Source organism: Mirounga leonina, unplaced genomic scaffold (assembly GCF_011800145.1).
Source record: "Mirounga leonina isolate KUSES-001 unplaced genomic scaffold, KU_Mleo_1.0 Mir_153, whole genome shotgun sequence".
In the NCBI taxonomy this organism is placed as follows: domain Eukaryota; kingdom Metazoa; phylum Chordata; class Mammalia; order Carnivora; family Phocidae; genus Mirounga; species Mirounga leonina.
The window spans coordinates 1,890,666-1,903,391 of NW_023270387.1; the positions used below are offsets into that span (position 1 = coordinate 1,890,666).

Below are 12,726 nucleotides of genomic sequence, written 5' to 3' on the forward strand. Positions count from 1 at the left end.
CTTTGTTCTTCTTGTTTATCCCCCCTAGAATATCTGTCTCTACTTTTATCCTTTGTTGTAGACCTTGTATTTTGGCCCCAAAGCAATCCTGATACACAGTGTGTTTTTATACATTTTGTTGTTCAATGAACTAATGAAACATTTAACTTAGTCAGTTTTCCCCATATTGATGGTGACTAGGTATCCTTTGATAGAAGTCAATAAATATCCACCACCACATTCTGAAGTTTGTACCAAAATGGACAATAATGGCAAACATTCATTTGGTGTGCTCAACTCACAAAAACCAGTGATTTCTTAACAGTTGGCACTCTAAGCTTATGAAGTGCTCCCTTGGGAAACCATTTGCTCTCCTGGTCTCCTTGAATGGCCCCCACCTCCTGTGCCTTCCCAAAGCAGACGCTGATCCTGATTCTCTCCGACCCTAAGATTGGTGGGTAGAGACTGGTGGGAAAAAAAGGAATGTGGGGGTCACAGGGAGAAGAGAAAGGCCAGAAGATACCAGAAGAGAATGAATTTGTAATATGACCTCAACCAGAGAGGTGGAGATTAGAGAACATGACCCAGAATATGTTCTTAAAAGAGAATCTATATTATAGGAATTATGTAAAATATAAATGGAATCCAAGAGTAATCTTAATGTTTGGTTCCTGGCCACTAAACCTGGCAGCCTGTATCCAACAGTTTAAAATAATTAAGAAGTCAGGGGCGCCTGGGTGGCTCCGATGGTTAAGCGTCTGCCTTCGGCTCAGGTCATGATCCCGGGGTCCTGGGATCGAGCCCCGCATCGGGCTCCCTGCTCTGCGGGGAGCCTGCTTCTCCCTCTGCCTCTCTCTCTCTTTCTCTGTGTCTCTCATGAATAAATAAACAAAAATCTTTAAAAATAAAATAAAATAAATAATTAAGAAGTCAAATGGTTTTATTGGAAAATGAAGGTTTCTTGGCCCATAACATGCTACATGAAGTATGGCCCCACTCTCTTCTAATGGGGTCTGCCAAAGAATTTTTACAGATCTCTATATAAATGAACTTTATTTAAAAAAGATACAAGTTAACTTGCAAATTCCGGACTGTAACCTGAAGGGCAAGCATGAAGTCTTAAATGAGGCGAATCATCCATTCCCCTTGGTGATGTCGCCCCCCCGGCACTCAGGAGACACCCCCTCCCACCCCAGGGCGGCAGGTCCTTAACTTGATCTTTAAAAACAACACAATTTAAGCGGATGTCAATAAAAACCAGTGAATTATAAGTATTCTCTCTTCCAGCATATTTGATCAGAGCTGTCAATAAACAGAACTGTACTTCCTGGGATTTCAGGCATGAATACCAATCTATGAATTTTAATTTAATATTCTACCAGAGGACCCCGGGAGGATATGAACAATTTGGACATCTGTAAAGTTGTTCTTGGAGTAAAACTGGACACATGTATACTTCAGGAAATAACATAAGATGATTAAGGTATCTGCATTAAGATACTGTGTATACACACACACACAGATACAGATATATATATATTCAGATAACTTGTATATATATTCAGACAATTGTATACATATATATACATTCAGATAACTTGGATTTTTATATAAAAATCGTGAAAACCAAGTTATCCGAATTAACAACCATGCACAGCGTTATTTGATTCCTTCCTTCCTGTCCTTACCCACACTTTGACTCACACGTTAGCTGGTATTTCCGATGGTAAAATAGATTCTTGGCACAGAATACACGTCTCTACTCCCTTTCCCTGAACAACCGGAAACCGCTCACTCCACGAAGTGGCCGAGTTTCAGCCAACATGGATCAGCTCCTGTCCAGCCTCACGTAGGACAATGATGAAGACCAAGCTGCAAGCAAAAGCTCAAATTCTTGCAGTGAGCAGAGCTCTCTTTACACTGTGTCCCCGTGCCCCGGTCCCCTGATCGTACATCAAAGGCCATAGGCTCGCAGCCCCTCTCTGGCCTCCCTGAGCTGGGAGCACGCCCCCTCCGGCTGGGGGGCCCATCTAGAAAGACTTCCAGGGCAGACAAAAGGGAAATGAGTCGGGATGGTACTGATGTCAGGCCCCTAAGGAAGAGACAGCCTGTGAACTCTCTTCAGTGAGGAATGTCAGAGGCGACTGTATTTTGTTAAAAGGCCCGCGGGCAAACAGTCAGAGGCACAAATAGCAACAACAAGACCGCGAGACCTCAAGTCCCGCCGGCTGCCCAGCTCCGGGACAGAGACTGAGCAAAAGCCTGCTGCTAGGGGACAAGGTTCGCGCCGGTCCTACTTCCTCAAACCAAGCCCTCAGCCATCACCCCATCCTGTCATCCCAAATAGCTGCATGCATTGGTGAAAGTAAGGTCGTAACGCTGTATACCTTTTAAAACTGCAATTGGGAACTAAATAATGGAGTAGTTTTGTTCAAAAGCAATATATATTTTTCATGAAGATAAGAGCCATATTACATTTGCTATAGAAAAATGCTGCGAGAGGAAAAAGCCGCGTGTTACCGATATGACAAAAAACATAACAAATTCCACTTATGAAAGTGTTCTGCCCTATAAGAACATATTGAATGAAAGGCATTATTCCAGGTGAGTGAGCCATGCAGAAATGCGGATTGATTAGGGTTTGTTTTGAAACGTAATTTGTACGGCGAGCTTTTTTATTCCTTTGATGGCAATGAAACAGATTTATTGGCTACATGTTGCAAGTGCAATAGATAACAGATAACCAAGGGAGATGTTTTAATAAAACCCTCAGGAAAGAAGAAAGAAAAGTGAGTGAATATGCCTGCTTACATTTCAGCTAATAAATAAAAAGTACAGATAGGGCTTTAGCCGAAAACCATCCTGGTTATTGCAGCCTGGAAGGTTTATTGAAAATTGGGGTAGAACACTCTAATTTTTCATACTTACAGCTACGACGTGAGCTGCACAAGCCAGAGAGGTGACACACATTTTGATTTGGGCACCCACGCCGACGTTTTCACGGTAAACTTGCACGTGCTCGTGAAGGGGACAAGGAGGTCCCTGACGGTGAGGGCCTCTGCTGTGGCTATTTCTGACTGTGCTCTGGGATTCTGGACAACTGAACAAGACAGTGATTTCACCACTCACTCCCTGCGGTCAGAACACTGGGCGCTTCTAGGGAAGTTTCCCATCTTCAATAAGCAATGGCCTTTTGTCTCAAAGAGCTGAGAGGAAAGGAGGATACGATGAAGGACGGTAGAGAACGTGGCCAATGCTTTGAAGTCCAAGCATCTGAGCCCCGGGGCTTACCCAGACCGCATCACACACCCCTCACTCAAACTGGTTCTAGTCACTAGGGACCTAGACTCATGGAAGAAATCGGCTCTCTTTTTGTTTCAAGGCAGCAGGAAAACTGGAACTCTCTCTGAGTAGCCCTGGAGCTATCTGGATTTCAGTGGTGCTCTCTCCCAAGAGCCTTGCTTTGGAGAATGATGAATCACCTCCTACTCCGGGAGTATCTCCTTTCCAATAGACACTGAGGAGCCAGGGAGGGAAAATGACCTTAAATACCAAGAATGACTGCTGATGCGAACTCAAGGTTTCTAGTGGTGGAGAGAGGCCAAATTTGTGTTCCTGTAACTTGCAGGACAGCTTCTTAGAACAAGCTCCACAGATCTGGAGAGAACCACAGACACCAGATCTGATTTCACTTAGTTCAGAAACAGGAATTCAGAATGGTGAGTGAGGGTACGATTAGGAATGTACATCAATAAAATCGGGTGGTTTTAATACACAAAAGCTTTTAGGCTATAAATAATTCATGATTCTTGCCAAATTTAAATGCCATTGTAAATCCACGTTTTTTGGAGAGTTTTGCACCCATTATTAAATATGATCCAATCAAATATTCCATCTGATTTCCAGTTCTGTTAATATTTCTGCATTCACTGTTCTTACTTTCAACTACCCAAATCTTTCAACGAACACTATTTTGAAAGGCTCATACAGAGTCCCCATGCCATTTTCTAAAAGGAGTTACTTCTGTGGAGGGGTTTCCAGAATGAAACAATTAAAAATTCTGCTACAGTTAATAAATTGTCTCTGGGAGGATTATAATAATAAACCTTCTGAGAAATTTTTTTGAGACAGGTGTTAAGTGAATTTGCATGCCTCAGCAAGATGCATAAAAAGAAGACTTAATGACTTAATTTCTAAAGCATCTATATTATTATGGCATGCTTCTGGAGATAGGTAATTATTGTCTACAGAGGTAAGCATGTAGTGCGTCCCATGGGAAAAACGGTCTGTGCCTTTTCCCCAGAAACCATAGTTTTCCTTTTTTTATATAATTAAGATGTTTATATAAGAAAAGCTAATTTATTGGCTTTTAATATACAAGGTGTTTTCTTTAAAAGAGCAAGATCCAAGATTGTTTTGTGATTCGAATTTAAAAATAAACAAAATAATCTTCTGAGTCTTCCAAGGCCATGTTTCATCTATTTAATATGTCCCTGAATTAGTCAAAAGATTTTAAGGGTCTAAATAACTCCACCATATGTCAGCTCTGGTGTATCTGGTTGTATACACTGAATAAACCATTTGATGTATTTACACATAGACATGAGAATATATACGTATGTATAGATACATGTACATATTCTCTGACACTATTATTAAATGCAATCCTATATTCTGGGATATAGAAGTTGATGATATACCTTTCTACTTGCCATGGCTAACAAAGCTAGGTTGAAACTCAGCAACCATTTGTATTCATTGCTTTGCAGGCTAGTAGTTAAGTTCGGTTGCTGGTGGGAAAAGGGCCTCTTACCACACCCTCCTTAAACTAAAGATTCATTCATGCTCAGCGTAAGTATGTGCACATTCTATTATCGAGGCGGTCGTGAGCTGCAAATGCAGTCACAGCGTTCATGATGATCCAGCTGGATGTCAACGAGAGCCATGTGCTTTGCTCTGCCCCTCCTCTTGAAATGGCCGGGTTCAAACTTTAATACCTAGGACGAGAAGCATATCTCCTGTTAGAAAGCCCTGAGAGTTAAGCACAACTAGATGCCCCTTATGCTCTTTATGACAACTGGTTCCCAACCTTTTGAGAAGCCAGTGGGAACTCTGGGCTTGCTATTATGATGCACTCATGTAAATGTTTTTACAATCACCAGCTTCCTGACGTGGGTAGAGTGGTCTGCTGACCACAGAGTAACAGGTCCTACATTACGAGCCTGCAGTACCAGGACGAGCTCAGGGTCCTGGCAGGCACTTATCGATAGCTTTCAAAGGGCCTGTTTTGTGCTGAGTGTTGCTCCATGAACATAATACGCTGCTGTGGCTAAACGTTTGGTTAATGTAAAGTATTTTTGCCATGATGAAGGTGATTACTGGCCAAAATTAGGTGAAAATGTGTTTATGTTCTTATACATTTGTTAACACATAATACCTTTTACAATTCAAAACAGACCAGCTCCACTAAAATCTTCTACATTGATCTGTGTATCAGTACAGCATTTCTTCATAAAGCATATCCTTAATTTTTTGAATTAATAAGTTGATTATAATGACATGGATGGAGCTACAGAGTATCATGCTAAGGGAAATAAGTTAGAGAAAAACAGATACCATATGATTTCACTCATATGTGGAACTTAAGAAACAAAACAAATGAGCGAAGGAGAAAAAGAGAGAGAAAGAAAAGTCAAGAAACAGACTCTGAACTACAGAGGACACACTGATGGTGGCCAGAGGGGAGGGGGGCGGGGGGATGGGGGAACAGGTGCTGGGGATGAAGGAGGGCACCTGTCGTGATGAGCACCAGGTGATCTAGGGGAGTGTTGAATCACTACACTGTACCCCAGAAACTAATATTACACTGTAGGTTAACACACTGGAATTTAAATAAAAACTTACAAAAAATCTAAGTTGAAACCTAATTTTATAAGTTTACATGGAAGCTAGCTTCTTCCCTGCTGTGGCCTTCGCTGAAATCAAACATTACTCATCTCAGACACAATTACTTGGAAAATCATGTATGCACTATCACAGATACTATCTGGTCGGTTTAACTGCTTCTCTTCCGTATGTTCTTAGGTTCCTGTTAGCCTTTACTTTTGACTTTCTTCTTTTTTCCTTTCAGACTCTAAACTCCAGCAGGCGCTACCATACAATGATGTTGTATTTTATACTTTTCAAAGGATTTGCACAGACACATTATTTCTTTTGCCCTGCGACAAACCTTGTCACCTAGTAGAGGATGTCTCCTTATCCGCATTTTATAGATGGGAGGACTGAGACCCTCAAGGAGGCCGTGTGCCTTGTGCGGGGTCTTCTGGCCACTTCGACTCGCACACAGAGCTCTGTCCGCTAGGGTCCCAGCATGCTGGGACCAACGCCTCTTCGCCTATGGTTTCCTTTTGTGTCTCCAAAGGGCGTCGGGCTCCACATGGGAACTGGAGTGGGGACTGAGATGCTTTGGCTGGCATACTCTGGTCTGTGGCAAAATCTTGCTTTAGAGTCTACAAGACTTTTCCTGGCATTCTTCCGACTCTTGACTATGAATTCTCTTCCCAGCAATTTGCTCCTCCTCACATCATTACCTGCCTTGAGTCACAAACAGACCAAAACCATCGACTAGGAAAAGCAGGTTCAGAGCCCTCAGCACTTTGTACCCCTTTGTGTAGCCAGGCTGGGCCGTGGGGGCCCCAGCGAAGAGGAGAATAAAGCACCTCGTTTGTTCCATGTTCAATCAAGCTACGGGGTCTGGTCTCTGCTAACACGGAGTGGGACATGGATTCCCACGTGTAGCAGAGCTTCAAAAGAATGTTTATGAGTACACAGTGGGGGCGGAAAGGGGTGCCCGATGAGGGTTCATGCCAGAGGCACAAAGACTCAAAAGTATCTGCTGTCGGTGAACTAGTCCAAACGGCAGTTCTGAGAGCTAATTCTGTTGTTCTCTTTTTCTCCTTCAACAACATGTATTGCACAGTTCACCCGATTTATTTTGTATTCTCTCTATTCATTGGATCATAAGTGCTTCGAAGGCAAGGATAGCAGAAACTACCACTAATATTGAGTATTTACTAGAAGCCACACACTGTTGAAAGTGACTTTGAAATACTACTTGGGCTTTCCTGCAACACTATTAGGTACTTTTCTAATTTTCATACGTAAGGAGAGAGATCAAGCTACTTGCCCAAAGTTACACAGTTGGCACCAGAATTTGACCCCATGTGGATAAGCTCACCTACGAAATGGGAACGGATGTTTGTATGGCTCAGTAGCATGTTGCGAACATAGCAGCTGGCGAAGAAGCGCCCCCTGGGTGGGTGGTGGCGCCAGCGGAGAAGTGAACACTCCTGTTCTCTCCTTTTCACCTCCTCCCTGCATCTCCTCTCATTACCTCCCTCCCTGCACCTCCAACAAACACAGGGGACAGACACACAAGCCAGGAAGTAAAGCAGAGGCCAAAGTAAGTGCCCCACGTGTGGGGCCACTTTTACTGATTTCACAGTTTGGGAAGAAGATTTAAAGTACTAAGAGCAGAATCACAATGGCATCTGCCTTCTGTGTGGGGCTCCGTGGTCTCTCTTGCAGGGAATTACAGGGGAAAAGAGATGTGGCTTCTTCATGAAAAAAAAAATAAGTAAAAAACCAAAAACGAAAACTACTCCTCCCCAAAAAAACCACCCAACAATAAGGGTTGAAGAATGTCTGGCATTTTGGGGTACTGAATAGCCCCGCCCATGACGGATCAGCAAGTCCAGCTGGGCTATATTTGGTCGGAGTGCCTTGGAAGGTGTTAGAGGTTTGAGTCCTACAGCTTCTCCGAGAATTTCTCCAATATGCATTAGTCACTGTCGTCCAAGATTCTACGTAAACCAGATTTGGGGGGTATGCAGATGCAGGGGAGGGAAATGACTCCTAAGACGATGAGCATATGATAAGCATAAGGCTGCTATGAAAGCCTAATGAGTGGTGATGACCGGCCCCTGGACACTCAGGGCTCTGGCAATCTGCTTTCTCATTTGATGGCAAACAAAAGAGTGTGAGGTGGGATGAGCGCAGAGCCCCAGCAGGTCTTCTAACTGGTCTCCTGATTGTTCAGGGATTTTCCCTGTGTTTTATATTAAGCAACATGAGCACAGTATAGATGTGTTTTGCTGATAAGAAGAGAAAAATGAATTGGCAGACACTTTCCCAGACAAGACCGGAAAGCACTGTTCGAACAAAGTGGAAATTGCGCTGTTTTCCTGGCTGATCACAGCACTGATGTTCAAAGCTTTCAGACCATGTAATAGTCTTAGGTTCAGGTACACAGCATTGAAAGGAGGAAGAAAGCAAAGCTGACTTGAGAGAGCATGGAAAGTTAAAAGAGAAATGAAAAGCCTTTATCTGGGAAGGCAAACTGGCTGGTTATAGGTTATCTGGTCACTTTCAAAGGGAAGGGATTAATTACAGCTGCCGAAGGAGACTTACTAATAGGACCATCCCAAAATGCTTTCCTATTTTCCCAGCTAGGGTTCACAGCTGTGAGCACACCCTGAAATAAAATCCACCAACGAGCAGCCAGCCATTTCTTTTTACCTGTGGACGGAGATGGAAATCCTGAACCCTCTCCACCACCTGGAAAACCACACGAAGCCAGGCAAAGTTGACTTTTACTAATTGGACAATGACTAAGCCGGCTGGAGACTTTCATCAACACTACACAAAGTCAAAGATGCCCAGTCTGCAAATTACCACATCACAGAAAATATTTCACCTTGGTTACTCGCCTCGTTGCCAATAAACCACTGAATGAATCATTGCCATAAAGCTATTACACTAATAAAACAATACTAGGCAGAAAAGCTATTTGTTGAGTTGGGTTCTTTTTTATTGGGAATATAAAGAAAAAGGCTGTTAAGGCCTTGTAATAGTTCTCAGATTAATGGCTGACGTAGGAACAAAAACACATATTTCAGGACAAATGCATTGTATAAGCTGGAATCATTAAGAGTTTATTTAAGATTCTCCCCAACTTCTAAAGCAAGTGGTAGTCCAGATGCATAGTTTCTGATCTTAAATAAAAAAAAAAAAAAAAAATCCTCCTAGTTTTGCCTCCATTTTGAATTTTTCCATGCTTCTAGGCTTTATGAAAAATGTGCGGAGAGTTTAGATTATTAAGGGCTGCTAGTCCATTTCTCTGAAACCTAGGTGATTACAAGCAAAAACATCTTGAGAAGGGATAACACATTATTTTCTGCCTGGGTAATTACTGAACTTGCAGCAGCCCCAGTAGATGCGGAGCGTCCTAGCGGAAGGGCTGACTGCACGTCATAAGATAGGGTACTTGGTAAGAAAGACCCCGATGACACAGTTTAGCAATGCTTCCCTGGACAAAGAAGTCTGCGGGGGACCAAAGGCTGGGATTAGAGTCAGGGTCCGTAAAACGCTCACGAGTACTGAAAATGCAATCTTGCTCTCTGGAGACATTACGTGTTCTGGGAGCACTCTGGGGTTACTGCAGGGTGCACCCAGCTGCAGTCCAACCTTTTTTATGCAGTCCATAACTCTGACAGCACCGTACAGGGCTCATGACTACCCACTGCAGAAAACGTAATGGAAGGTTAACCGGACACCAACTTCAGAGCATGGGATTAGCATGGAGGACCATTCATGTCACAAATGGTTTTGTCTATCTGAGAGGGAGCACACCCCAAGGCAGGTTTGCGAAGCGACGGCAGGAAGCTAGGTCTAGAAGGGAAAGAATGCGCACATTCAGTTGTACTTAAATGCAGGGTCCATTCACTCGGGGAGTCATCGAGGCTGCAAGGAAGCCAGACCTCTCCGAAAACTCCACCCACATCTGTTCTGGGCTTTCCATTCTTTAGCCTTTGTCCAGTATCCCCGTGAGCTAAGCATCAGTGTTACCACTGCTGCGTGAGTGAACTTTTCCATCAACATTAACTGTTCCCATCCTATCTTTATTCCTTTACATTGACCTAGCACTTCCATCACCAATTTACTTACATTCTTCACGTAATGTCAGTTAAGGTAGGATCTGGGGGGTAGGATAGTGTAACAGTTAATGGATGCCATGTAACTTCAGGTCTGCCTGGGAACCTGAAATTGTGGGTTATTGTGGGGATGAAGTGAGGAACCCCCAGGGCCCCAGGCTGCCTCCCGTATGGCAAAGTTGGAACCAGAGGCCACGTCTTCCTTCCAGTCAGGCCATGTTTTGCTCTGTTGCCCTGTCTCTCATCGGAAACACAGGAAAAGCCCACGGGAGAGTGGTCTCCCGGTCTCACCCAAAGAGAGAGAAAGAGGAGGAAGCTGGGAGACGCTACACTAGCTCTAGAAATGCTACTTCCAGAAAAAGAGAAGAAATTTTCTTGACTTTTGTTATGGTTGGTTATAATCATAACCCCACATCTCACTGCTTTTGCCACAGAGGAGAAACTCTTTGGAAACAAAATTTTTTTTCTGTCTCCTTGATCTCAATTTCCAATTTTAGCTAAATTTGTTTCTATGGCAGATGCTTAAAACATGTAAAAACTAAAAGTACTATTCTTTTATCTCAAGTCTGAAGCTCAACAGTTTAAAACCTCTAATTAATCTTTTTGTTCATATATAAACATCTGCTTACATTTCCTAACTCTTAAGCTGTAATAGGAAGCAAATTTTTAATATAAAATTCTAGAGTGAAATAAAAATAATCATCTAGGGTCATTATTTTTGTCCAGAGACAGGAATGGTTGTGCCAGAAACAGAGACGGGTCTGGGCCGTGCCCTTCAATATGGCAGCCACCAGCCAAGTGTGGCTATTTACGTTTACATTAGTTAAATCATAGAAAATTCAAAGTCCGGTCTCCCGTTTGCGTTCCGTACACGTCAAGTGCCCCCTAGCCACGCGCTGCTGGAGATTACTGTACTGGGTGGGGCAGGAAGGGAACATTTCCATCACTGCAGAAAGTTCTACTAGACAGGATAGCTGGTTATAGCAGCATCCGAGAGGAAGGACAGAAAAATTAACTCTGATCTTTCTCTCTCTGCTGCTTCGTGAGTTTTTGGCTCTTGCCCGAATGTCCATAGACAGGGGACCAGATGATGAAAAGCAGTTAAGTATTAATTTAAAAGGTCACTGTATTTCCAGGGAAGATCCTATTCCTTCATGGCGCATTATCAAGGCAAGATGGGAACTGAAATAACAGCATCCTCTAATTGTCTACACAACATGTTTTCTGGAAGCTTCCTTTTGAAAAATCCCTACCCCAAAGTATCTTTTGTATCCTATACATTCCAGGAGGCATCAAAAAACTATTATGAGCAAATAGGAAAAATACCTTAACAGGGTACCCACAAACTTTTGGAAAACAGAAAATCATAAAGGAAGTAACACTGTATCGCACAGTGAAAAAACGCTCAACCCCCTACTGGAGAAACAGCACGACCCGTGGAAAGAACAATTATCTAAGCTTCATTAGGAGCTTTATAATTTTTCAGATTTTATGCCCTAAACACTGAGTGCTGAAATATTTGCACAGAGTGACACAGGTCTGCTTATGTGACAAGTTCCAGTTACCCCCTTAAGGGTGCTCATGGCCCATGGAGACTCATTTCACATCTCATCAGTTATAACCAGAAGCTGAGGAAACTGGTTTCTCGTGTCTCTGGGGTAAGAACACAGACACAGAATACAACAAAGAACGAGGATTTTTCCCTAATGAGCCTGGCTCAAGCAACCCCCATTGCTGGAAACGGAACAAGCCTTCTACTCTTTTCCACCGGGCACTCAACAGAGTGATCGCTGGGACATGCTGCAAGGTATTTTAGGAGTCGCGGGGCAATGTGCCAGGCATGTTTGTTCCAGCTATGCAGCGGCTGAGGGAGGGATTGATGCTGTTCTGTCCGTTTGTCCAGCGCTTGGCAGAGTGATTTTGTGTAGAGCTCTGCAGACCCCAGAAGTAAAAATACTGTGATACAATGTTTCAAAGAGCTGCTTCAGAGAGCAGCTTCAAAAAGATGCTGACATCTCAGACCTGCTCATGTGATGAGCAGAGATCAAGGACTTCCCTTTCTAGATATTAATTGTGAACAGAAATTTACAGGTAACAGCTCTGGTGTGCAGAGACAAGAAAAGACGCAAGAGAAGGACCCTTCAGAGTCCTTTAGCGTTAACACTCTGGGAGGCGAGGGTTTTGTTTTTTTTTAAGGGGTTGGGTGTATGTTTAACTCTGCCATTTCCGCAATAAACAATTTAAAAAATGAAGCTGTAACTTTTATCTGAGCAGAGTCCAGAGGAAAATAAAGCACTCTACAGATAGATCAAAGGCCCCCACTTGAATGTTTTTTCTTCAGCGTTCTGCCTAGTAGAGATCTTGTCACTGGCTAGATTATTTTAACTCTGGCTTTATGACTGCATTCTGCACTGATCCTCAGGGTATGGCTAAACATTACAAAATGCAGCTTCTTGGATGCAAAGGATAACATCCAATCTAGAGTTCATCAGGTCATGCAAAAATAGAACACAATGAACATAGACTATAGCATTCTCTGGATATGAGAACATTTTTTTCCCCTGGAAAATTGCAGGGTGGAGTAAGGAATTCTTATGACTAAGAAAATAAGCTTTATGTAGGTCTAAAATAATGTGTTTCCCCATGTAAGGTAAGCATGGTCACTGTGGCATTTGACTTCTTACACTTCCCAAGTTGAAAATACCAGTTATGACCTATCCATTCTCTTTTAACTCCAAAGTCACCTCCTTAAACT

General features: G+C 42.9%; 1 protein-coding gene across 4 annotated transcripts in view; it reads right to left on the reverse strand.

The window, feature by feature from the left end:
• Window positions 1-1,015: 1,015 nt before the first annotated feature.
• Window positions 1,016-12,726, reverse strand: part of PDGFD (platelet derived growth factor D) — a 221,751-nt gene continuing 210,040 nt past the window's right edge. For all 4 annotated transcript variants that reach the window (XM_035008814.1, XM_035008813.1, XM_035008815.1 and 1 more), the window contains exon 7: window positions 1,016-4,976. In XM_035008814.1, coding sequence (XP_034864705.1) covers window positions 4,851-4,976 — 126 coding nt within the window. In that variant the 3' untranslated portion in view covers window positions 1,016-4,850. The remainder of the gene's footprint in view (window positions 4,977-12,726) is intronic.